Raw genomic sequence first — 27,676 nt, 5'->3', positions numbered from 1 at the left:
CCCAGGCGGCGTGACGTCAATGCGCAGGCAGCTTCCTGATGCGTTTTGTGCGCACACACGTTTTCAAAGACATATCCCTCTGGTTGATTACCCTCTTTGTTAGCCAGAGTATAGTTTTATTACATTTTCAGATATTTACCAGTTTAGACTGGCTATATAGAGCTTTACTTTTATCCGTCTTCTGCTGAATCTGCCAGAATTTGAGACTTATGTGCGAGCACCATCTGGCTTTACAAAGGTCGATTTAAAAATCACCTAAACCAGTTGGAAAATTATGGACCAAACAATGACTGCATTTTATCAAATGCCATCACTGTTCGGCAGCGCCGTTGAATTCAGGTAGCCATGAGTGCCGCAGCTGCTGAATACAATAGTCTGTTGGTTAAAACGTTGGATTTTTTCCTGTGGCAATTTCTGCTTCTTTTGTAAGGTATACCATGAGAGATGTGAAAATCTGAAGTTCTCAGTAAGAAAGTAGTTGTCCACTATTCATATCTGGTGGGACAAAGTCCAGGAATTTGGTTAGGATTTTAAATTTTAGGGGTTAATGGGAAGTGAGAGGATTGAAGATGGTGTATAGAATGTAGATGATCCCATTAAAGTAGAACTAAAGGCAAAACTTTTCTCTGTAGCTTGTTTGCTTTGGATAGAGTAGAGGGTGATCAGATTGCTGTCTGTGTCCCCATTAGGGAGATTTACCTGCTCTGTTTGTCATGTTTACCATTATCAGAGAAAATTAAACAAAACCCCACATTTTTGATTGTCCCCAGAAAAGTAATAAAGGTGGAATCTTCCAATGGGGACACTAGTTTTGGTGACCTGAGGGTCCCCAGGAAATTCCCTTAATTTGCAGGGATTTCCTCTCGCTTCCGGTTTGGCTATGGGAAAGCAAGTGAAGGGAAATCTCCAAAATGGGACACAGATGGCAAAAAAAAAACTTACAAGGGTTAAAACGCTCCTTTACTCTATCCAAAATTAACAAAAAAGTTCTACTTAACCCTTTTCTCAACCCTAGAACCCAACCAAACCACTAAACTTGTTCATTGACGTCAGTCTCCATAAACATAACAGTTATAGATATGGTTTCTTTTTTTTAGGGAGGGGGGGTTGGATAGAATTGGGTAGAATGTTGTCTGTTTTTCTGCTATTTGGGCTTTGTTTGAGAGATTTTTCTTCAATTTCTGGTGACCCTGGTGTCACGCTAGGATTCATTGGTGGGTTTTCCTCTCACTTCTTTAGGGCAGAAAGTGAAGGTAAATCTCCCCGATGGGACACAAATGGCAAAAAAAAAAAACCTGGCAGGTAACCTCTCTTGCTCTATCAACAAAAAACTGCCTTTTAGTTACACTTGAATTCAAGTGATTGGGATAGAGAGGGGTTGAGTACAGCAGGTAACTAAATAGGTTTCTTTGACATGGCAACTGGGGGAATCAGTGGTGGAGAAGGATCTGGGGGTTCTGGTAGATCACAAGCTTAATAATGGCATGCAATGCTAAGCTGCGGTTTCTAAAGTGAGCAAAATCCTCTCTTGTATTAAAAGAGGTATAGACTCCAGAGAGAGATATCATATTACCCCTGTGCAAATCATTAGTAATACCTCACCTGGAATATGCAGTTCAGTTTTGGGCGCCAATTCACAAACGGAACATTGGGGAACTGGAGAAAGTACAGAGAAGGGCAACCAAACTGATAAGAGGCATGGAGGAGCTCAGCTATGAGGAAAGATTAGAGGAACTGAATTTATTCTCTCTTGAGAAGAGGAGATTAAGGGGGGATATGATCAACATGTATAAATACATCAGTGGTTCATATAGTGAACTCAGTGTAGAGTTATTCACCCTGAGGTCATCACAGAGGACAAGGGGGCACTCTTTACGTCTGGAGGAAAAGAAATGTAATCTCCAAACACAGAAAGGTTTCTTGACAGTGAGAGCTGTGAAAATGTGGAATAGACTCCCTCAAGAGTTGATTCTGGCCAGGTCAGTGGATTGCGTTAAAAAAGGCCTGGATTGTTTCTTAGATACACAGAATATAACTGGATACTAACATTTATAGGTAAAGTTGATCCAGTGAATATCCGATTGTCTCTCGGGAATCAGGAAGGAATTTTTTTCCCAGCAGGAGCAAATTGGATCATGCTTTGCTGGGTTTTTTGCCTTCCTCTGGATTAACTGTGGGTATAGGATTATAACTTTTTTTTTTTTTTTCTATGGTTGAACTGGATGGACTTTTGTCTTTTTCAGCCAGACTAACTATGTAACTATGACATGACCAAATCTATCTGGAGGTGTAAACAAGCCTGGGATTGAATTTGTGCCCACTGAGGGTAATGTGGTTATTGTAGTTGCAATATGTGACCAAGCTGTGCTGATTGAGAAGCAGCAGGTATGCTTTAAATATGCACATTAGGTGATTGTAATTGACTGAACAATTACAAGAGCAATCTGGTGGTCTTTTATAAAAGCATGTTTGCATTGGGTTTGTTAGATTGAATCAATTGTAGACTTCCTATATCACTGAAAACACTCCAGGCACTAGATTTTTTTGCAGCTGTTTATGTGCTACCTCCCACAAGGCAATAATGAAACTGACTCAGCTAGGCTCAACAATTATTTGCCATTCTACAGTATAGGAATTCATCAGAAAACCCCAATAACATCTTTTGCGATTGCCGTTTTTGGGCAGAACTGGAAATTCTGCAGATGAAATTCTGGATTTCTGAAAAGCATAAACTAAATCTGATTTAACATACCAGTAACCCCATCACCTAAATATCTGATCTAAAAGTTGTTAAATCTGGTTTTCATTGGATTTTTTTTTTCCTTACCAGAGTCACCTCTTGAGCTTCCATCATTTTTTATGACGCCATCACACCGCCAGGTGGTCTTTGAAGGGGACAGTCTGCCATTCCAGTGCATGGCTTCCTACGTTGACCAGGACATGCAGGTTTTATGGTATCAGGATGGGAAGATTGTGGAAACCGATGAGTCACAGGGGATTTATGTGGAGAAGAATATGATCCACAACTGCTCGTTGATTGCCAGGTATTTATATTATTTATATAGTTAAGTGCCTGCTGAAGATAATTCCTTCTGTTGCTTTGTTGTCCAGTTTATTAATTGTCTTAAGTTCAAGTGGTGCAATGGACAATACTTGGTTCTGTAGTGGGTGTGATATTTTTCTTTCTCACTTGTGTGGGGAAATTACGTCTAGTGAAATCTGAATAATTAAATAAATTGGATCTATGGGCAGCAATGCCTAGAACTTTGGTTAGTAGATTGTTCCATGGGCCACAAATAAAGACATATCCCCCTATTTCTATTGTAGATTTCAATAACACACAACTAAGATAATTGTTTCTCTCAAGTGGTCTCTCTACAAAAGTCCAACTCTGCTCGTGTTAGACCTGTAATTCTGCAGTCAGGAAAGATCATGCTCCCTGCTGATTGGAGGACTGTAATTTTGACTCAGCAGGAGGTATGTTGGACCACTGCAGACAGACCACTGCTTCCTCACAGAGAGCATGGGTCCTCCTTTGCAGCTTCTGGCAGGAGGCAGGCTTTTTCACAGAGTTTGTAGCCAATTTAGAAATGGAACTAAATGTAAGGCCCCTTTCACACGGGGCAGAATTTCTCCTTCCTCTGATCCCCTGCTGAGCAGAGTGGGTGAATGACAGGCCCATGTTCGCTAAGTTAATGCAGAGTGGACACAGGCACAGCACACTCTGCTCTAAGGGTGGTCTGTTTCCACCAGACTGCCCGTCGATCCATCTGCCAAACAGAGGGGGACAGATTCCCTCAAATCCCCTTCTGTTTTTTTTTCCCCTTTTTAGCAAATTGGATTGGAGGTAGCCCGGTGTATATGGGCCAAGTCTGTTTACACCCACCGGTAGTCCATAGGGATACTTGGACCATCCGCTCAAGCAGACCTGATCAGATCGCCCATGTGAAAGTAGCCTTAGACTTTAAACATTTTTTGGCCTTCACTATAGACCTTTTCCCTCATTTCTTTTAGTTTTCTCCTAAATATTGTGGGTGTGGAAATTTTCTGTCTCCTAATAATAACTGCAGGGCACTCTGATTTGACTTTTCTTTTTACTCCGTTTTTCTATCTTTTGTTTGCGACCTCCAGGAGTCTTTATCATACATATAGACTTTTTACTGACGGGCCCCTTGCCATGGACAAGCTGAATACACAAGTTTTGCCATTTAGGCTCATGGTGGCTGGCTGTAGGCCACCATAATCATTCAAAATCTCATAAAAACACCTGCTTTGTTCTGATGTGGCTGTACTTGTCATGCTTGTGCACCGAAACTGGATCTCCCATGGGTGCTGTTGCCCCTTCCAGCTTGAGGGGGGCCCAGCAAAACAAATCATATCACCTTGTCATAGGGTTGTTGTTAATCATTGTTGGTCTCTCTTCTTTAGCGCTCTGACCATTTCCAATATTCAAGCTGGATCCACGGGGAACTGGGGCTGCCGTGTTCAGAGTCGGCGTGGCAATAACACAAGGACTGTGGATATTGTGGTGCTGGAGAGTTCTGCACAGTACTGCCCTATGGAGAGAGTTATCAATAACAAAGGGGATTTTAAGTGAGTGATTAATTATGTTTTTTGTGTAGTATAATACATTTACAATTGGAGGACCAGAAAAGTCCATAATACCATAGAATTTATGTTTCCGATTTGTATTAAGTCTGAAAATTGGGTCTATTCAAGTGGTAACTGACCACACGTGGCACTGTAGCTCCATCTGCAGAATACAAAGAGCAAAGGGGAAATTAGCAAGATGAAAGGCTCTTCATATTTCAGCATTTGTTAACTGCTGTAAAACAAGAATCAAGCTATTCTCTTGCTATATTTAACTTTTTGTACACTTTTTGTGTCTAAATTTCTAACACTTATTTTGTACCCTGCTGTGCCCTTTGTCCCCGCATATCTTGTAATCATTAATAACAGCATAAAAGGTCCCTTTTCTGGAGAAGTACTATCTTGACAACTACATTTATTAAAGAAAAAATGTATATGCTGTTTTAATTTTTTTTTTTTAAGTAAGTGTCCTACACTCACCTGTCTCCTGATCCAGCTCTGGTGGAATACAAAAATCTCCAGAGGAATGATTGAAAGTGCACACTTCATGTTTCAGCACAGATCATAAGATTTTGAGAATTGCTTCTGTTGCATATATCTTGCTGGATTGAGTACCAGTGAATATGACTTTTGGGAACACAAGGGCTGGGGGAACAACAAGGTACAAAATAGGCGTAACACACCCACCCCTCTCCTCCTCTCCATAACATATGGGGAGGTGTTCTGTAGTCCAGCAGAGAACTGGGCAAGGCTCACAAGACTGCTAGGGATTTCATTGGGTGTTGACAACTCACTACAGAAAGTTTGAAGCTGAATGCATTTCTGGTGGGTATTTTCTATACTTGCGGTGTTTTTATAGGGATAAAACATGGGGAAATGTGCATTTGCTGCAGAGATATACTGAATGTGTTTTTTTTTTTTTAATTATTATTATTATTTGTGTTCGTTTCTCAATTATACACCCTAAACAAGTAAACATTTTTATTTATTCATTTTACACTGCAGCTTGTAAAGCATGCCAGGAACTGCAGGAAGAATCCATGAACTACAAGAGCGCTCACCAGTGCTCTCATAGTTCATGGAGAAGTAGAAGCCTTGTGCCGCAGTGGCAGATGTTACTTGTAGTTTGTTCATTCACAGCAAACTGTGAATGAATGATGCGGCTGTGTGGGTGGAAATTTTAATTATATTTAAACAGTAGTATATTTTACAGATGATAAAGGTTTTTTAAAAAAAGGCAGTCATTCCTTTAACATGTCTTACTTTTCTGGTCATTCGCTCAATTAATTTTATACAAATCAAAGCTTCTAAGATGTCTATACATGTATATTAAAGGATCAGACAAGATGAGGATTAATATTCCTAATGCTGGGAAGAGTTGCCAAGACATACTTTCACAGTCTAATTGAACAGGACCTGTCGTGTTAATTCCCACGGATGTTTATTTTGTAAGAACTGCCAGTGCCAGCATAGCTTTAGAATTATGTAAGATGTTTTTTTAAGCACATAAAATAATCCTCCGTGAGTCTTAAGCTGGGTACATGCTAGTAGATATTGGAATGAAAAATTTTGTTCTTAGAACATTTGTTCAGTTTTCTAATTGCTAGTGGGGTAACATCAAAGTTCATTTCTGACTGCAGTGATGAGATAATTCAAAGCAGCAGAATGGAAAAATTTTCGCAAATGAATGAATTTCTAACCGTGAATGTGGTTTTCATGTGGCAATTCACTCCGAGATCGAATGTTAAAAGCAAATGAAATTTTGAAGTACTTTCAAATGACACTTGTTAAGGCATCAAATGTACTGATATTTTTGTATGGATGTTCATACGAATTTTCCTTAAAAAAAAAAATCTACTAATTTATACCCAGCCATGCCTGGATGAGCCTGGAGGCTCTGCTGGATACAATGGGGGAGATTTACTAAAATTGAAGCACTCAGAATCTGGTGCAGCTGTGCATGGTAGCCAATCAAATTCTAACTTCAGCTTGTTCAATTAAGCCTTGACAAAATAACTGGAAGCTGATTGGTTTCATTGCAGAGCTGCACCAGATTTTGCATCATCTAGCTGCTGTTTTTGGCTTTTGACCTTTTTTTCTACAGCTAGTAAACCCCCCAGCATGTTATCCTATGTGTCCATGCACACATAGACTGTAATCAACGTTTTTTGGCTGGAAAAAAGCTCTAACGCTGAAAAACGTGGCAAAACGTGGTAAAACGCAGCAAAGCGGTGTTTTGGGATTTTTTTACCCCCCCCCCCCCATATTTTTTTTTGGTAAAAAAAAATACAAACGCGTAAAAACGCGGGAAGACACAGCTAAATGCTAATGCAAAAACACTTAAAAAAGCTGAAAAACTCACATTTTTAACGTGACACAGCTAACGTTACCAGTGTTATCAAAATGTCCAATGTGCATGAGGACTTATAAACCAGTACTTTTAGCTTAGCTTGACTATACACATACAAAAATATACTGCAGATATAAAGCCATCTGTTTTTGCAAACTCTCAGGCTAGTTTTCACTTGCGGCAGACTTTGGCACCCCTCTGAAAAGCAATCCACATTGGGTCATATTTCTGAAGCGTTTTGACAGGAGTTATGTCACTTCATTGCCATCTGTAAAGCCTGCACCACTGTGCCACAAATGTGTTCATTGCTCAGGGTTGCAGCTCAATTCTTTTCACTTGAATGAGTTGTTTGGCCAAATCTGACAGAGGGTATAATATCTACTGTGTACAACCCTATCTGACTGCATTTGCAGCTTAGTGGGGGCAATAAAACCATGGCTCAACTGCCTATTTTTACTGCCTCCTGCCCGCAAGTGTTAATGAGCCCTTAAAGTCCTTGACCAGATGATATTGTACAGAATTCTGAAACTGAGATATAAATATATTGTCCACTAGGTGGCCAAGAACATTGGCAGGAATTACTGCATATCTACTGTGCACCCGCTATTCAGCTGGAGGTGGAATCTATCCTGGCACCCAACAAGATGAGATAAGAGCCTGGCGACGATGTGACCGAGGGGGCTCCTGGGCAGAGGAGGACTATTCTAAATGCCAGTACGCTAATGACGTCACACGAGTCCTATTCATGTTTAATCAGGTATTCTTCCACATATTTCCTAGACTGCGAGAGAATCTGTGCCTCAAATCTTACATTAAAGTAAATGTAACCCCCAATCAGTAGAGAGTCAGTTTGCTAAAACACCATCCAGGGAATTCATAAAGAGTGTCTAAGAATTCCAATATGCATCCACACAACAGTTGTCCTCATGGGGACAAATTCATGTACCTGTAGACAGGTAGATCAATCAGGTGCACACAGACAAACCCAGATGCTTGTTCCCCATCAGGTCCACTCTCTGTGATTGACAGAAGGCAGTGGATGGATTCTTAACTAATAGACAGCCTGCTATTGGTTTTAGACTGCACCCACTGCCTGCTGCCAAAAGGGGAAAGTTGATATGCCCCACTGTGTTTTACTGGTTGTTAACCACTTGCCTACCGGGCATGTATACCCCCTTCTTTACCAGGACAATTTTCAGCTTTCAGCGCTGTCGCACTTTGATAGACGTTTGCGCGGTCATGCAAGATTGTACCCATATGAAATTGTTATCATTTTTTTCTCACAAATAGAGCTTTCTTTTGGTGGTATTTAATCGCCGCTGGGCACTTTACTTTTTGCGCTATAAACAAAAAAAAAGTGCGTTGATGAGGCAGCACTGATGGGCACTAATAGGCGGCACTGATAGGCAGCACTAATGAGGTGGCACGGATAGGCAACACTGATAGGTGGCACTGACTGGCATGACTGCTGGGAACTGATTGGCGGCACTGCTAGGCATTGACTGGCACAACTGCTGGGCATTTACTGGCACAACTGCTGGACACTGACTGGCAGCACTGGTGGGAGGCACTGGTGGGCACAGGTGGGTGGCACTGGTGGACACAGGTGGGTGGCACAGGTGGGGGCACTGCTGGGCACAGGTGGGGGCACTGCTGGGCACAGGTGGGCGGAACTGGTGGGTGGCACCGCTGGGCACAGGTGGGCGGAACTGATAGGCGGCACTGATGGGCACTGATAGGCGGCACTGATGGGCACTGATAGGCGGCACTGATGGGCACTGATAGGCAGCACTAATGAGGTGGCACGGATAGGCGGCACTGATAGGTGGCACTAATGAGGTGTCACGGATAGGCGACACTGATAGGCGACTCTGATGATGGGTACTGATAGACAGCTTTGATAGGTAGCACTGACTGGCATCACTGCTGGGAACTGACTGGCGGCACTGCTGGGAACTGACTGGCACAACCGCTGGGCACTGACTGGCGGCACTGACTGGCAGCACAGCTGGGCTGCACTGGTGGGCACAGGTGGGTGGCACTGGTGGGCACAGGTGGGTGGCACTGGTGGGCACAGGTGGGTGGCACTTCTGGGCACACTTGTGTGACACTGCTGGGTGGCACAGGTGGGTGCACTGCTGGGCACAGGTGGATGCACTGCTGGGCACAGGTGGGCGGAGTTAGTGGGCGCACTGCTGGGCACAGGTGGGCGGAGTTAGTAGGTGCACACTGCTGGGCACAGGTGGGCGGAACTTGTGGGTGGCACTGCTAGGCATCGATCATCCGTGCCCTGATGATCGGTGCCGATCCCTGCTCTGACAACTGCCGGTTCTCGGCAGTACTTTCCTCACGCTCTGACAGCATGAGGAAAGTTCACCCGAGAACCAGCAATTGCATTTCCCGGTGATCAGCATGTCATTGGACACGGCTGATCACGTGGTAAAAGGCCGCTGCAATTGGCCTTTTACCACATCACGTGATCAGCTGTGTCCGTAGGAGACAGCGATCACGGAGATCGCCGGGTGCACACCCCAAGGGTCGTGCAGGAGAGCGCATTCTGGGAGGACATCATATGATGTCATTCGGCTATCTGCGGTTGGCAAGTAGTTAATAATGCTTAACCAATTGCCTTCCAGAGGATTTACCCCCCTTCCTGACCAGGCCATTTTTTGCAATACGGCGCTGTGTTACTTTAACTGACAATTGCGCAGTCATGCAACATTGTACATTAAATTTATGTCTTTTTTTCCCACAAATAGAGCTTCTTTCAGTGGTATTGGGTCACCTGTGCATTTTTTATTTTTTGCGCTATAAACAAAAAAAGACCAACAATTTTGGAAAAAATATATATATTTGACTTTTTGCTATTAAATGTCCAATACAAAAATTTTAAAAAATCAAATGTCATAAATTAAGGCCAAAATGTATTCTACTACGTGTCTTTGCTTAAAAAAAAAAAATCCTAGTACGTGTAAATTAATTGGTTTACGTGAAAGTTATAGCGTCTGCAAATGACGGTATATATACTGGAATATTTATTTATTTATTACTAGTAATGGCGGAAATCAGCGACTTATTGCAGGACTGCAGTGAATAATCTGATGGGGGGGGGGGGGGGACTGACTAACTGCCACTGACATCCCCAGTGACACTAATACAGTGATCAGTGCTAATAAAAAGCACTGACACCGTACTAATGACACTGGGCAGGAAGGGGTTAACATCTGGGGCGATCCAAGGGTTAACTGTGTTCTCTGTGTGTTTTACTAAGTGTGCTGTGTGTGTTTACTAGAGCGGAGCAATACAAAGCAGCCTGTTCCTGCTGACAGGGGAGAGATCTGTATTGTGTACATACAGACCTCTCCCCTGTCAGCTCGCCCGACGATCAGTGAGTGATTTTGTGCATCCCTGCCGCCCTGTTGCAGTACTTCTGCTGTAGGGCGGTCGGGAAGTGGTTAATAACCAGCGCCGTTTAGACTTTTTTTTTTCCCACAACACACTGTTTTACATTTTTTTTTTTTCATCTCTGCACTGCTGATCTCCTGCAGCCTCTTGTAGGAACTTGCTGTCTACATGCACTCACTCCTGCATCAGCTGCACATCATTGCTCAGGAACGATTGGTCAGGTACAATGGTGGACCATGCTTGTGCAAAGGGTATTAGCATGACCACTTGTAGACTCCCATCAGCTGGTTGTGCAAGAGGTTGACAGCACTGGAGCACAATTGAAGAGTTGTCATTGTACAACAAGAAGTGCTTGAATTAGTACTGTCATGGCAGGAGCATCTGGAAGTATTCTAATGAAAGCTGCAGATTTAATAAGATTGAAATCCGCTTTTGAAAGTAGTGGTTAGGTTTAGATACATTTTAGGTTGTATAGTGTGCTTGCCATAGTATAGTGTGCTATAGAATATCCCCCGAAAGGCCTTCTATTATAATCATTGAAGAAGAACATTATTGTAAACAACTTTCCATGTCACTTTAATATGATTACATACCCAAGATGCTGGTGCCAATGTCTGGTCTGCATTAATCGTGTGACTTTTGTCGTGGAACTACCAAAAATGATGCATTCAGCTTGCCTTGGCACAGTATACTTCTTGGCTTCATCTTCCTCCTACTGCCTGTGAAATCTCATGGGACTTCAGACATGTAAAGATTTGAGGTTGGGGAGGAGAATGATTAACATTACACATCAGATGATCAGCACACCTAGATCTTTATCAGCTGTATGATCATGCATATAGCCATGGCAGCATGGATAGAGTGGAGGCAGAATCTTCAAGATAAAGTTTAATCTGCTTATATGTACCTTCTATAGTTCCTCCTTTCCCCCATAAACATGCTGATGAAATATAGTGTTCATTTTGACATAAAAAAATCAGTTTAGTTTTAGTCACAGTCTTTTGACTAAAAAAATGCCATTTTAGCTTTAGGTGAATTTTAGTAATCTGAATTGTTTTATTTTTCGTCATATTCTAGTCAACTAAAATTTCCAGTACAATTTAGTCAACTAAAATCTATAGGGTTTAGTCAAGTTGTATTGCATTATTTAAGCATTTCTCTAGAATTTCCAAACTCATTATATACCCCTGGAGTAAAGACAAATTCTAAGAACATGTTATTTATGGTATTAAGGTTTGAACAAACTACACAGACACAGATTTAGCCCTTATATAACATCTTTATGAGTAAAACATCCCTCCCTCACATTTTCGTTCCGTTTTTGTTCGGTGCCGAAAATTGAAATTGATTTTTGGCATAGTTTTTGCCAATTGCCGAACATTCAGAGTAATTTTCTTTTTAGTTTTCATCACTGGAAACAGAAATTATGACGAAAATATTTTCAGAAACAAGATACACTGATGAAATGTTAAATAATACCTCTAATTTCATGTTTTCATTGTATACCTTATTTGAGGCCCCGTTATGTTAACCACTTCCACACCGAACACTTTTACCCCCTTCCTGACCAGGCCAATTTTCAGCTTTCAGCGCTTTGAATGACTACTGCGCGGTCATGCAACACTTTACCCATATGAATTTTTTACCATTTTTTTGAGACAGATAAAGCTTTATTTTGGTGGCATTTATTCACCGCTGGGATTTTTTTTTTTTTGCTATGTAAATGAAATGTCCAAAAAGTTTGAAAAAAAGTGTTTTTTTATAAAATTTTGCAAATAAATAATATTTCATCATAAATCTTGGCCAAAATTTATTCTGTTTATCTTTTTAGTAAAAAAAAAAAATCCAAATTAGTTTATAACCAAAAATTATAATTCTTAAACATTTTTTTTACATTTTTTTTTTTTTTTTACACTGATTTTTTGCTGTCACCCTAGCAGTACAGTGTCACAATAGTGATACTGTACTACTTGTGGGGGGTGATAAAGATTTTTTTTTTTTTTTTTTTTTTTTACACTGATTGCTTGTACACCCATATAGGATATAAAAGCAATAATTTCTCTTTCTCTCTGTCTGCATTCTTGCACTCATTGAGAAGTACTCAGTGAGCTGTGATTGGTCACAGCTTGTCACATGGTACAAGGCTGTTGTGAATAGCCATGTACCATGTGACCTCTGTGATCATTCACAGATTTCACACGTAGTAAGCAATGATGTCACAAGTGACATCTTGCTTACTACTTTGCATGTGATCCCTGATTGGCCAATCAGTGATCACATGATCGGGACCTCGTACAGAGGTCCTGTCCGACGATCGGTGTTTCACTGTGTCCGGAGGACACAGCAGGCACCAGATCGCGGTACTGCGCGCTCCCAGGGAGCGCGCACAAGCAGGGTGTGGGGAGGCGGTTTATAAACGGCCACCCGACCCTGCAGTGCCACCGTCCGGCCGTTTATATGCAACGGCTGGTCGGAAATTGGTTAATACTAGGTTTCTGTTCTTTTCTGTGTGATGAAGGCAGATCATGGCTGGCAGAGGCCAGCAGGCTGCTGTTCACAGCTTTCTGAAAACATCACAATATCTTGTCTCTCAAGAGCCCCCAGTTGTGATGCATGCTATGGGCTGGCCCTTCAGAGGTGGTATGCAATATCAAAATGGCTTAATGGATGACTGTCAGTCTGAAGGTATCAGTGTTCTAGGCAGACTGCATTTGCCTGCAGACCGCCCTTTGTAATGCTCACATGTGATGCTGAGCCCCCATGTTTCAAAGAACAGAAATCCCCAAAAAATGAAAGGGGCAGGCAAGGAGCAATTCAGTTGGGGAGGAAAAAGCTTAATGGTGAACGTCCTTGAGCCAGGAAATATGGCAGGCTCACTCTGACTTGCTTTTCATACATACTGTGAGAAGCTCACACTGTGCAGTTAAATCAGAGTAGGCAATTCCAATAAAAGAGAGGAGCCCATACAACTGGTGTTCAACATGAACACAACCGAGTGGACACTTTAGATGACACATTGCTAGTTTGTACTTATTTCATGCCTATTTCAGTGTTGGTTAGATGATGGAAGTTTGCATATCCGTCTTGCTCCCCTTATGTATTTAGTACTTTAGCAGCTATACTTGTTTACCTTTTCTGTACATCCTCTGCAGTCATTATAGGGTGGATCTCCTTGCTGGATTTGGGATGATGGATGATAATTTATCTAAAGTACATAATTGTTATTCTCTCATCATCCTCAAAGGAGTGATTACACTGCTAACAGAAGTTGCGACATTTCACAATTGAATGACAGCGGGATAGGTTTAGTGCCGAGGCTTATCCTTGATTTGGGCAGAAGGTTCCATGTACATCATGGACCTTGGATCCGAGGAGAACCACAGAAACGCAGGCATTGGTTTCAGACATAGCACAGTTACTTGAAGTACCACGAAGTACCTTTAGTTCAGCACTGCTCTTCACCTTGAAAGGTTTTAGATAAGATTAGGTGTATTTTAACATCATCTGGGTACATTCTAAGGTACCATCTGGCCTTCTAATGTTCTGTAAACATATACTGGTTTTTTTAACCGCTTCCTGTCCGCTGTATAGCAGAATACTGCTACAGGGCAGCACGAGTGCGCAAAATCACTTGTATTTATACGCAATTTCGCATTTCGAGGTAGGGGGCGCATGTGCCTTACTTGCGCCGCTGTTCGTGGCTGCGGCTGTCAATCACCGGGTCCCGGCCAGCGATTACTCGCCGGTGACCGGTGATCTCCGATGGGGAGGAGAACTGTTTTGTTTACTAACAGTTCTCCTCCCTGTCAGCTCAGGAATACTGCTTTGGATGGCTGTGCACAGCTATCCAAAGCAGTGTACTTACAGTGAAGCACACTGACACAGCCCACTAGTAAAACACTCCCAGCACATAGTTAACCCTTTGATTGCTCCTCTTTTTAACCCCTTCCTGCTCAGTGCCATTAGTACAGTGTCAGTGCTTTTTTTTTTTAGCACTGATCACTGTATTGGTGTCACTGGGGATGTCAGTAACACCAAGTCAGATCTCCCCAGTGTGAGAATGCCTGCCGCAGTCCCACTATAAGTCGCTGATCACTGCCATTACTAGTAAAAAAAAAAAAATTCCAGTATCTATACCGCCGTTTGTTAACACTAAAACTTTCACGTAAACCATTTAATTTTTTTACTGGACATGTTTAATAGCAAAAAGTCAAAATATTGTTTTTTTTTTTCTCAAAATTGTCAGTCCTTTTTTTTTTTAATTATAGCACAAAAAATAAAAAAATGCACAAGCAATCAAATACCACTGAAAGAAAGCTCAATTCGTGGAAAAAAAAGGACATAAATTTGGGTGCAGCATTGCATGACCGCGCAATTGTGAGTTAAAGTAATGCAGCTCCATAACGCAAAACATGGCCTGGTCAGGAAGAGGGGTAAATCCTCAGGGCAAGTGATTAACTACCTGAACAAAGTGTCATTTACTAAGCAAGTATTGCTTATCAAAATGCTTTAAACATTTGTTTTTTGCAGATGCCACTAAACCTCACCAATGCAGTTGCAACAGCTAAGCAGCTTCTGGCCTACACAGTGGAGGCTGCAAACTTCTCTGACAAGATGGACGTTATCTTTGTTGCTGAAATGATTGAGAAATTTGGCCGCTTTGCAGAAAAATACAAGGAGGTAATCTTGGACCATTTTTATTAATAATCTTCTGTTTATTTGAAGACATTCTTACTACTTGGACACAGAACTCCCGCAGATGTGGATGGTTCATTGGCCTCTGTTAGCCATAGTGTAGTGAATATGACCGCTTTATGCTAGGTTCACACCTGTGTGGCTCTACAAGCTGCGCTTTGTGCGAATGGGCTTCTATGCCTCCGGAAAACACAGCAAAAAAGTCCCTTCAAGTTTTTTTTAAAATGCGGCTCATATGGAAACCGCAAGTGCAGTGCGTTTCCCAGTGTGGGAAGCCGTGCTGTGATTTTCAGTGCATGTGGGTGCCTCTAGGAATAATGGCTCCCCCATGCATCTCCTGAGTGGCAGTGCTTTTTTCTGTGCGGGTAGTTGCGGCTACGAGAACAAGTGTGGTCCTGCAGCGACAATCACCCACACGGGTGTGAACCTAGCCTTAGGGTGGGTCATCGCGATGATGTCTTCAGTGCAGTTAATTGTCTGCTCAGTTGTTGGCATGGCGACTCCATCTGACTGTTCTAACGCATGTTTCCTGTTATATTCAGTACATAGCAAATAATCTGCGCATTTTTAGTTAACCACTTGCCATCCAACAGTTATTTATTTATATCAGGTACTTATATAGTGCTGTCTATTTACGCAGAGCTTTACATATATATTGTAGATTCACATCAGTTGTACATAAACAGCCAGATGGCACAGCGAAGTGGGCAGAGGCCTTTTTAAAACCAGCCTCTGCCCTTTTAGGTGTTTGTGCGTGTCCTCTAGTGTGTGCAAGAGCAGCATAATGTGAATGCACTGTTCATTGGACAACCTGTCATACACATGGCTGCATGCAGGGCCTTCTCATTATATGGGTGGGCAGCAGGCTGCAACCTACCTGTGGACCATAGTTTGAGGAGTGCTGCTCTCTAGTATTCCCCTTCACTCCTTCCCAGGCAGCTAAGGTTATGTAGGGAAGTGAGGGACGGAGATGCTGGGTCAGACAATAATTAGACACTTCCAAAAGAGGAGAGGGCTATGACATGCAAAGGGGGAGAGGGCTATGACATGCAAAGGGGGAGAGGGCAATGACATGCAAAGGGGGAGAGGGCAATGACATGCAAAGTGGGAGAGGGCTATGACATGCAAAGTGGGAGAGGGCTATGACATGCAAAGGGGGAGAGGGCTATGACATGCAAAGGCGGAGAGGGCTATGACATGCAAAGTGGGAGAGGGCTATGACATGCAAAGGGGGAGAGGGCTGTGCTAGAGAATTGACACTCTTTGGTGTGTTCGTTCCCTAGCAACTTTAGAGGTACATTGCAAATCAATAAGAAAAGTGTTAAAAAATTGCATATAAAAACACATAATAAACTTACTGCAGCATTTTATTTTCCATTAAGTTTTTTTAAGGCTGCTTTCATACTTCTGCAGTGTGGTGTTCTGTACCGCGGGTGCAGAGCAGCTTACAACAGTGTTTGCTGCAGGTTAGCTCTGCTTTCCCATAGAGTTACTGTATAGTGTGTCCTGCGTGTTTGGTGCATTTTCTGAAAGCGAACCAAAACTCCTGCGTGCTGCATCATGTGAACGCGGCCTAAAGCTGATCTCCAGCTGTTTCCTCTCAGAATGTGAGATCATCAGCTTGCCTCTCTGAAACAGCCAGTTAGAGTAAGCTTTGTATTCATCGATAGAATACAAATCTGCCAATGAATGGCTGAACGCTGCCAGACCAACGCAATTATGTTCCTAGTGTGAGACAGGAAGGTCTTGTCTCACACCCGGTACACTCTGCTGTATACTGTATGTAGCCTCAGCTCCATATAGTTTATACAGCACATCCAATGGCTGCACGTGTTAGTGAGGGAAATTGTTCAGGCCAAGCTGGCCCAAAAAAACTATTTAAACTGAAACTCAGTGGCATCCCTAGGGGGGTGCGGGCCACACCGGGTGACACCATCACAGGAGGTGCAGGAGCAGGATGCCAGCAGAGCTTCTGCACTCTGTGAAGGTCCTGGCCAGTTATTGGGGTAATCCCGGATTCCCGGCAAAGTGACAGCTGCCCCCGGTGCAGCACTAAAATGAGTATCCCGGACCCGTGAAGATATGCATCACTTGAAGCAACTGCGCATGTTCCGGTTTCAAGTCGAAGAAGCCGATCGCCGATCTCCGACTTTAGCACAGAGCTGCCACAGTTAACCCCTTACAGGCTGCAAACCGCTGACGCTGATCCCAAGGATCACTATGGGTTGCAAGATCAGTTAACCCCTTATAGGTTCAACCTATAAGGGGTTAACTGATCTTGCAACCCATAGTGATCAATGGGATCAGCGTCAGCGGTTTGCAGCCTGTAAGGGGTTAACTGTGGCAGCTCTGTGCTAAAGTCGGAGATCGGTTTCTTTGGCCTGAAACCTGCACATGCACAGTTGCTTCAGGGTATACATATCTTCACAGGTCGGGATACTCATTTTACTGCTACACCAGCACCACTCCTTCCTCTCTGGAGGGGTGACACCACGTGTTACCGTACTGGGTGACACCAACCCTAGGGATGCCTCTGCTGAAACTAAAGCTGGATATCAGCTTTATGTTTGCATAAAAAGTATGAATGGGAGATCTGTTGTCAGAAAATAGGATACAAGTTTGTACCTTACATTACAGAGAAAACTTTGGCTTGAAATGGTGCTCTGTCTGTTGTGAAATTGCAAATTCTATTGTCTAGATGGATGAACTGATCTAAACCCATAAAATCAGTCCTTGACTCTACCTGTTAATAATAAGAGTCTGCACATGAACCATATTAAGTTGTGGGGAATTTGCTGGCCAACCACATTAAAAGTCCGGAAACAATTGTACTTAAAGAATATGTAAGCCCAACATTTCATATTCCTGACATGTGCCTGCTGTACCATGTAGTTGTATGAAAAAGTATCCTGTTCTTTAGGTATTGTTTCCTTTGTGTGAAACCCTTGATGTACCTGCCAGTCCCTCTTTCCTATGAAAAACTAACCGCACAAGTATGAGAGCACAGCATGGTAAGTTTTCTAGCTGTGCTGAGAACTAAGTCTGCTCTCCTCCAGTGATAAGACTTGTCCTAACAGCCCCCTCATCCATTCATTGGGAAGACCAGTGTGATGCTGTTTCTCCTCCCCCAGCTCTCTATGCAGCTGAGAACAAAGTGAATGTGATCACTTATAAAAAAGAGGGGGAATGAATATATATATATATATATATATATATATATATATATATATATATATATATATAATTTTTTTTATTTTCTTTCTTTCTTTTTTTTTCATATCTGTACACAGATGTTGTACCTTTTAATTTCTGTGGTAAATTGTATGGATTGTTTTACAAGGGTTCAAATAAGCTTTAATCCGTGTTTACCAATCTTACTGTTTTAAATCTTTAAATCTGTATGAAATGTTTATCAGATATCCATTGTTGGGCAGTATGCTTATAAAAAGACCACCATTATTTAAAGGACAAGTTAAGTGTTTTTGCATTTTTTCCTTTGCTTTGACCAAGTAGCAGCATTATAGCAAATGGCGGAATGAGCCAGAGGACATACCGTCCCTCTGCTTATTAGTAAGGCTGGATTTTTCATATGCTGGAATAATCTATTTTTCCATTGTGTTGCAGCTTGGAGATGTTATGGTGGACATTGCCAGTAACATCATGCTGGCAGATGAGCATGTTTTGTGGATGGCGCAGAAAGAGGCAAAGGCTTGCACCCGCATAGTGCAGTGTTTACAGCGTATTGCTACATATCGGCTGGCCAATGGTGCTCAAGTATACTCCACAGTAAGTCCTAAATGCCAGTAGGTTTATAATATCTACTGAATTTGTGCAGTTTGTGTATTACAAATTCTCCTATTCTCTTTCAGTACTCCCCAAACATCGCTCTAGAGGCCTATGTTATAAAGTCTGCTCTCTTCACTGGCATGACCTGTACCGTCTTTCAGAAACTGGCAGCATCCGATCGTGCTGTGTTAGCTGAAATTGGCAGAAGAGACCCAGATGGGAACTTGGATAAACAGCTGAGTTTTAAGTGCAATGTGTCCAGCACCTTCAGTGTATCGGCATTAAAGGTAATAGACCATATATGTATATATGTATGAAGTCCATTGTAGGCTTCAGTAGGCAGGTTTAGTGAACAAGTGAATGTGTGTGAAATTTTTAGTATTTTATAATAATCTCACAAGGTAATTCTCTGAGCTAGTTCTCTCCAGACTCCCAAGATTTGTCCAGCCCAGATTACCAATTCCTTTTCTGTCCTTTAACTATCCACTCTCCAACGACTGTCTTAACTAATAGGAATCTAACAACTTTAGTAAAATCCGTTTAGATTCCAAACACTGGCAGTTAGGCAGGACATACATTATGCAATTTGCCACAGGCTTGTGGGGAGATGTAGTTGCAGGCAGTCGGTACTTGTATTAAAGACAAAGTTCAAACTCCACAAACAGCCCAGCGGAAGACACCTGACCAGGAGCACTCAGATGAAACAGAGATGTATGATGGAGCAGGTCTCGAATGTGCCTACAACGTCTGTCTTACAGAGCTACGTGTGGCCTGGCTGGTCTGTACCCAAATGTCAGGATTTCGAGAAGGATGGCATGTCCCTATCCTTTCCCTACTCATCTGGAACCTTTCCCTGCCACTGTTCACTGTCCCTGACAAACAGGTGACCTGTCCCTACCCTACCTACACACAGAATGTGTTCCAAGCTCAGGAGCCAGGGTTTTAAATAGACTGTGCCTGACCCAAGATGGCCACCAGAGTCACAAGGGGTGGTAGCATACAACTGGATAGCTTCCCCAGTGACCCAGGAGACCATAGAGGAGAATGTTGCTCTTAACTTTTTCCTGACTCCCTCTGCAGTGCCGCTGTGGTTGAGTGTCACCTGCAGAGGATAAAGTAGACTGCACTTGCCTACAGGCTGAAGGAAACAAAAATGTTTGATTCCCCATTAACAAAGTCCGTGTTGATGAAGAATCCCTTCCGAATAACTATTGTATTCTGCCAGTGGGGAGCGCAGGGAGACTTCCCCACTGGCAAAATACAATGATCACTGCTGGCGACTATAGCCACTGGCAGCGATCAGGTGAAAAAAGAAATGACAGGCTGGTTATTTTGAAGTTGATCTATAGATCAACTTCAGTACAACCGGCCTTCCCATAGATGGATCAGAATTCAAACTTTGATCCGTCTATGGCTGACTTCAGAGAATTTCTAGTCTTTTTTATTTATTTTTTTTTTAAGTTGTGTGCCACCTGGACCTCTATCCCCAATTTGAGTGATGATTTGTTACATTTTAGTACAGTGCTGCCACATATCCGCAATCCCGCTATAAGTCACTGCCATTATTAGTATAAAAAATAAATAAAAATTCCAGTATAGATACCGCCATTTGTAGACTCTATAAGTATCTCGCAAACCAATCAATATTCACTTATTGGGATATTTGTTTACCAAACACATGTAGTAGAATACAATTTGGCCTAAATTTATGAAGAATTTTTTTTTCCATTTATAGCACAAAAAAAACCCCAATTGATGATCAAATCCCTCAAAAAGAAAGCTCTGTATGAAATAATGATATAAATTTAATTTGTGTACAGTGTTGCATGACTGCGCAATTGTCTGTTAAAGTAGCGCAGTACCGTATAGCAAAATATAGGCTGGTCATAACGGGGGTTAAATCCTCAAGAGGGCAAGTGATTAACTAGGCCCAACCTCTCATGGTCTGACTAAGAGGAGCATCCTAAGAAAACTGTGTCCTCAGTCTGCTGCAGACAGGAAGGACATTTCTCATTTTGCCTCCTCTCAGTAGGCACTGCTCAGTGTTTTATTATGGCAGGTTACAGATAAAGGGGATGAGGGGTGTGTGTGATTTATACACTTGATGGTCATAGAGTAAGGCAGCATCAGAGGGCTGAGATGTTGTGAGTGTGATGCATTTTTACACTAATTAGTCAAAGAATGAAGCAGCATCAAAGTTCAGCTTTGAGATTACTCCATTCTCTTTTAGAAGTAATAACTAGCCACAAGTGTTACAGTTGTACGTTGACTAGTGTACGTGCACATAAAATGAACTTGTTGCTTTGATGGTCTCTTTCCCTATGAATGGTCTCCTATGATTGCATTGCAGGCCTGTCTAATGAAAATGCAACCTCCTATACAGTTTAGCTGATTGGTAACCAACAATATGGCATCCCTTGTGCTGATATTCATGTCCTTGCGAGTGCTCCATTGATCAGCCAGTAGAAATGCACCATTTATACCTGCTCTGTAAATATGATCACTATTTCTTGTGTTTTCATAGAACACAGTAGTGGAAGCTTCTATCCAGCTGCCGGCTGCTTTGTTTGGGTCCAGAGAAAAAAGAGAGAGGAGAGCAGTGGATGAATCGGTGTACAAGCTTCAGCTGATTGCATTTAGAAATGGAAAGCTTTTCCCAGCCACTGGAAACTCCACACACCTCGCAGATGAGGGCAAGAGGCGCTCAGTGGTCACTCCGGTCATCCTTGCCAAATTAGGTTTGTATAGAGCTATCTATGCCTCCTCATCTTAGACACATTCATATGTGAATGCTTGGTTGTCCCACTTGAATTGGATCCAAGGTCTATATACAGTACCAGGGACCACTGCTCACTCTATGAAGCCATAGTGAGTTTGGTTGGCTCTCGCCAATGAAATTAAGGAAACTTATTTCATGTAGCAGCCAAGCGGGTTCCGTAATGGAATTAGACAGCTGGAACATCATTGGTTGCAAGCTAGATACTTGTCTTTCCTCCAGATATGTAAATATATATATATATATATATATATATATATATATATATATATATATATATATATACACATGGGTCATTTCTGGTATTAGAAGGTGATAGTCTATGCCAGTGTTTTTCAACTGTATTCCAGTCAAGGTGCCTTGAAAAGTGTTTTCAGTCTCGAAGCACCCCAGTCTTAGTTTATATTACTGTGTGCCATGGAGCATGCGCAAAATCGTGCACATTCCTAACATGCAAACCAATGTGCTGCTGTTTAGCAGACATGCAGGGTGCCATTAATTCTTAATGGTGCCCTACACATTGGCAAACGTGTTTTTGGTGTGGCTTTATTTTTAAAAAAAAGAATCTGGGACTTCTTTCCTCTCATTTGTGTGGGAAGGGCAGCCAGTTGACCGCAATGAGCTGCCCTACATGCAACATGAAGCCTCACAGATGTGAACCAAGGGCTTGTTCACATGTTATGTTGAAGGGTGGCAAAACCATATGGTTGAGCCATTTTATCACCCCCAACTGCTCCCCCTTTAGTTGCAGAGGCAGCAGCTGAGGGTGTACACATGCAGGAAGTATACCCCCAAGTAAATGAGGCTACACTGCACACAGTTGCAGCCTGGTTATGTTCATTTAGCTGGTGTGCAAGCCTGTCAATCTGAGTCAAAGCAATCTGAGAATATATCTCTTTTCAAAGGCGTGGCAGTCCTTGCTGCTATTACAAACCAGTACTAAAATCAGTTCTGATCGTACAGGAATTGGGGGTCAGGATTCAAAGTATCATACATATATACATTTATTTATTGTTTTAGAGCAGTTATTCAACTTGCTGTACTAGTATCCCGGGTATAAATCAATGTACTGTATCAGTGAGTAGGTTCTGGCCACCTGGACTATTAAAATATTACTTAAGTCAAACTTTTTTTTTTTTGGATAGAGTGGAGAGTGATTAGAACTCTTTTCAGGTTTGTATAGCTGTCTGTGCCCCACTTAGGAAAATCCACCCCCTCTATTTGTCATGTTTACCATTACCATTGAACGTGAAAGTAAAAGAAAATCCCAAATTCTGAGTTGACACCAAACAGGAATATAGATGAAAAATTTCAAATGGGGACACTAGTTCTGGTGATCCTGGTGACACCTCGAATTCCTCCACTTTAGAGGCATTTACTCTCTCTTCCTGGTTTGGCTATGGGACAGGAAGTGAAGGGAAATCTCTACAATAAAAATCTGACAGGGATATGACCCTCCCTTACTCTATCCATAATGGGGGGGAGTTTTTGCCTTTAGGTCTACTTTAATCTTATCCTAAGCCCTAAATCTAACTTTTCACATTAAAGTATTACCAAAGGCAAACGATATATTAGTTTTGGATAGACTGGAGAGGAATTAGAACTCCTATGATGTTTCAATGCTGTCTGTGCCCCCATTAAGGAGACTCATCCTCTCTATTTGTCCTGTTTACCATTCTCATTGAAAGTGAAAGTAAAGAAAATCCTACATTTTGGGTTGTCCTCAGAAATTTAATAGAGAGGAAATCTTCCAATGGGAACACTAGTTCTGGTGACCTGGGGGTCCCCAAGAAATTCCCATAATTTGTTGGAATTTCCTCTCACTTCCTGTTTGGCTATGGAGCAGGAAGTGAAGGGAAATCTCCAAAGTGGGACACAAATGGTGAAAAAAAAATCTGACGGGTCATATCCATTCTTTTCTCTATTTAAAATGAAAAAAAAAAAACGTTTTGCCTATAGCTCTGCTTTAATCCTTTTCACAACCGTAGAACCCAACCAAACCACTAAACTAGCTCCTTGACGCCAGTCTCCATAAACATTACAGTTAAAGATATGGGGCTTTTTAATTTTTGGATAGAATTGGCTAGGATTTTGTTTTTCTGCTATTGGGGGCTTTATTTGAGAGATTTTTGTTCAATTCCTGTCCAGGTGACAACTATTACACCAGGCAGGAAGTGAGGAGAACACTGGCAACAGAGACACAGGCAAAAAAAAAAAACTAACATGATACTAGTGCAACAGTATATTGCTAATCCACAATACCCAAACATTTGAGATGAATATGTCTCATTTTAATGATTCGGGAGAGATAATGTGTAGCTATATCGCTCAGCATAATGGTCATTTATTAAATAACATACATAAGAAAGGATTAGTAGCTGGCATTCCCACCAACAGACTGGAAGAACACAGATGATGCATGTGGCCCATGTTTCCTGTGTGACACCAGCTGTGACTTTACACTTGTTCTGTAGCCTCCACAAGACAAAACATCCCACAAAGTAGATATCATGATGATTTAATGATTTAAGCACCCCCTATATGAAGCCTGAGACACCAGACTCTGTGCCCCTATAGTTTTCAGATATTTTCATTGTTAATATGTCTGTTTTCTGCAGATGGTCCAAACCGAAACCTTCCCACCATCCCTTTTAACATCACACTACGTCGCATTGCGCATGGAAAGGACCCTGTAGCAGCTCAGTGGGATTTTGATTTACTTAATGGACAAGGCGGATGGAAATCAGAAGCCTGCCAGATAATTGCATCAGATGAGAATGTAACCACTATACAGTGTGACACGCTTAGCAACTATGCAGTGTTAATGGTGAGAGTCATGATGTCATAGAGTCCCCAAGCACCATACACACTGGCATTACACATCTGTAAAGACTGGTAACAAATCCAGGGAAAAAACCTATGTATTACACTATAGCAGGGGTGGGCAAACTGCGGCTCTCCAGCTGTTGTGGAACTACATTTCCTATGAGGCATTGCAACATTACAAAACTGACAGTTACAGCTGACTTGCAGAGGCATGATGAAACCTGTAGTCCTGGAACAGCTGGAGAGCCGCAGTTTGCCCACCCCTGCACTATAGTAATATGTCTGTGTTGTTCCACCTCCTGAATAAACAAAAACAAAGCTAGTTGCTTTTTCTATCTATCTATCTACACACACACACTGCTCAGCATAAATGAGTACACCCTTTTGAAAAGTAAGATTTTAATATCTCAATGAACACACATCAAATTTTGTCAAAACTGAGTTTTATAGAATATTTGTTTAGCTCATTACATGAAAGTAAGGTAAGTAATATGACTTAGATTACAAAATCTTCAGTATTACTCAAATTAGTTGATGTAAAAATGAAGACACCCCACAACAAAAACTACTCCATCTAATATTTTGTATGACCTTCATGATTTGTAAGGACAGCACCAAGTCTTCTAGGCATGGAATGAAGAAGTTGGCAACATATTGCAACAGCTATCTTTTTCCATTCTTCAACAACGGCCTCTCTTAGAGCTTGGATGCTGGATGGAGAGTGATGCTCAACTTGTCTCTTCAGAATTCCCCATAGGTGTTCCCCATTTGGTTCAGATCAGGAGAACTAATTGGCCATTGAATCCCTTTCACCATGTTCTTCTTCAGAAATGCAACAGTGGCCTTAGATGTGTGTTTTGGATCATTGTCATGTTGGAAAAGTGCACGACGACCAAGGGCATGGGATGATGGTAGAATCTTCTGTTTCAATATAGAGCAGTACATTTGTGAATTCATGATACCATCAATGAAATGCTGCCCTCAGACACCAGCAGCACTCATGCAGACCCACAGAAGGAGACTGCCACCACCATGTTTCACTGTAGGCACCATACATTTTTCTTTGTACTCTTCACCTTTGTGACACTGTACAGTTTTGAAGCCATCAGTTCTAAAAATATTTATCTTGGTCTCATCACTCCAGAATACGGAGTCCCAGTAGTCGTCTTCTTTTTCAGCATGGGCCCTGGCAAATTCTAGACGGCTTTGTTGTGCATGGGATTTAGGAGAGGCTTCCTTTGTTGACGACACCCATGCATGCCATTCCTCTGCAGTGTACGCCATATTGTGTCACAGGAAACTATCACCCCAGTTTGGCTTTCTACTTCTTTATCTAACTGCAGTGAACTTGCATGGCGATTTTTTTTTTTAACCTTTCTCATCAGAAGACACTGCTTTTGAGGTGTTAACTTCCGTGGACAGTCTGTGAGATGGTTGTAGTTCCATCTTTGTTAAATTTTTGTATCACCTATGGTACAGTATTCCCACTGATAAGTAAAGTTTTGCTGATCTTCTTTTAGCCTTCACCTTTCTTGTGTAAAGAAATGATTATCTTTCTCAGATCTTGTGACATTTCTCTACCATGTGATGCCATTGCTGACCGCATGAAATGAGAAAGGGTTTTCTCTAACTCCCTTTTATAATCAACTGTCTGCTGGACACCTGTTTAATGAATAATTAGACTCACCTATAGTTGAATTCTTGTTAATTATAATATTGTTGTCTAAAATTTAGCATTGCTAAATTGGGGTGTATTCATTTTTGCAATATGGTCTTGAATGAATTTGTTAGGAAAAATACTTTTTTGTGTGTGCAAATTAACAAACCTTGTTTGCAATCAATGGCCCACATTCGTTGGAGTATTTTGTAGTATAGTGTTCCATAGAAAATGTTGATTCTGCAAGGAAAGTAATTTTTTTCTGACAAATCTGTCAAATCTGACAAATCTATGCTGAGCACTGTGTATATATGTATGTGTGTGTGTGTACATATATATATTTACAGTATTATAGTCTTTTTTTTTTTTTTTCCCTTGGAGGGAAGAGGTGTAAAATCTTGCCAGTGTTTTTTCTTAGGAATGGGGTTTATACCCCAGAGGTCTCCTATATCCCCCAATGAACTCCCCAAGAAAAGGATGTTACAGGGAGTTCAAATATCCTATTTTCTATTTGTGAATTGCAGGCATATTTGTACATGGATGCACTTTATTAGGTACACTTGTTCAATTGCTTGATAACACAAATTGCTAATCAGCCAATCACATTGCAGCAACTCAATGCATTCAGGCATGTAGACGTGGTGAAGACGACTTGCTGAACTTCAAACTTAGCATCAGAATGGGGAAGAAAGGAGTGACTTTGAACGTGGCATGGTTCTTTGTGCCAGACAGGCTGGTCTGAGTATTTCAAAACTGCTGATCTACTGGGATTTTCAAATACAACCATCTCTAGGGTTTAAAGAGAATGGTCTGAAATAGAGAAAATATCCAGTGAGCGGCAATTGTGTGGATGAAAATGCCTCATTGATGTCAAAGGAGAATGGGCAGACTGGTTGCTGCGACCTTCAGATGGTAGGGTCAGAATTTGATGTAAATAACATGAAAGCATGGATCCATCCTGCCTTGTATCAATGTGTTTCTGGCTGCTGATGGTGGTGTAATGGTGCGGGGGATATTTTCTTGGCACTAGCAAGGTGTACCTAATAAAGTGGCCTGTGAGTGTATATTTGTATAATAGAGTTTAACAAAGCCAGACGATTGCCAAAGGCACCAACATCCTATTAGTATGGTCAAAAATTGAGAAAAGCAAGATGGACTTTTGAGGTGCCAGCAAAAGGCACACAATTATGAAATAATTAAATTTTTTATTGTTAGGACATACAGTATATAAAATCACTCAGATAAAAGACAAGTTCAAAATGTAAAACGGACCTCCCTCAGATACCTCCCGTAGAGTTACAGACAACGAACATATCAGAATACTGAAAAAGTAACAAGTGAAAGCAAAATGGTAGGTAAGGTATCTTCCATGGGTAGGCAATCTTGATAAATCTTAACACGATTAGGAGGAGCACCCCGCTTCTTCAGCAGGTGAGGGGAGCTGAAAGGGTAAACATACATAAGTATAACATACAACATTTTTTAAATTTGGATTGAATATAGTATCAAAACTCAAAAATAATAATAGGCTCAGCAAGCCAGGGTCCAGGCCCCCAGCAAGGGAAAGTACAAGTGTATGATCGGAGCCATG

The 27,676-nt window shown here is 41.7% G+C and overlaps 1 protein-coding gene across 1 annotated transcript in view; it reads left to right on the top strand.

Moving 5' to 3' along the window:
• Positions 1–27,676, top strand: part of ADGRA3 (adhesion G protein-coupled receptor A3) — a 110,488-nt gene that overhangs the window by 65,464 nt on the left and 17,348 nt on the right. The window contains exons 7-14 of the mRNA XM_089677485.1: positions 2,831–3,044; positions 4,429–4,593; positions 7,496–7,697; positions 14,876–15,025; positions 18,665–18,826; positions 18,910–19,113; positions 21,351–21,564; positions 24,221–24,429. Coding sequence (XP_089533611.1) covers positions 2,831–3,044; positions 4,429–4,593; positions 7,496–7,697; positions 14,876–15,025; positions 18,665–18,826; positions 18,910–19,113; positions 21,351–21,564; positions 24,221–24,429 — 1,520 coding nt within the window. The remainder of the gene's footprint in view (positions 1–2,830; positions 3,045–4,428; positions 4,594–7,495; positions 7,698–14,875; positions 15,026–18,664; positions 18,827–18,909; positions 19,114–21,350; positions 21,565–24,220; positions 24,430–27,676) is intronic.

The sequence above is a fragment of the Staurois parvus genome, unplaced genomic scaffold, assembly GCF_062004578.1.
Source record: "Staurois parvus isolate SC_StPar_1 unplaced genomic scaffold, SC_StPar_1.0 ptg000186l, whole genome shotgun sequence".
Lineage (NCBI taxonomy): Eukaryota > Metazoa > Chordata > Amphibia > Anura > Ranidae > Staurois > Staurois parvus.
Note: the sequence above shows the minus strand (reverse complement) of the source record. Positions and strands in the feature narration are given on the sequence as shown.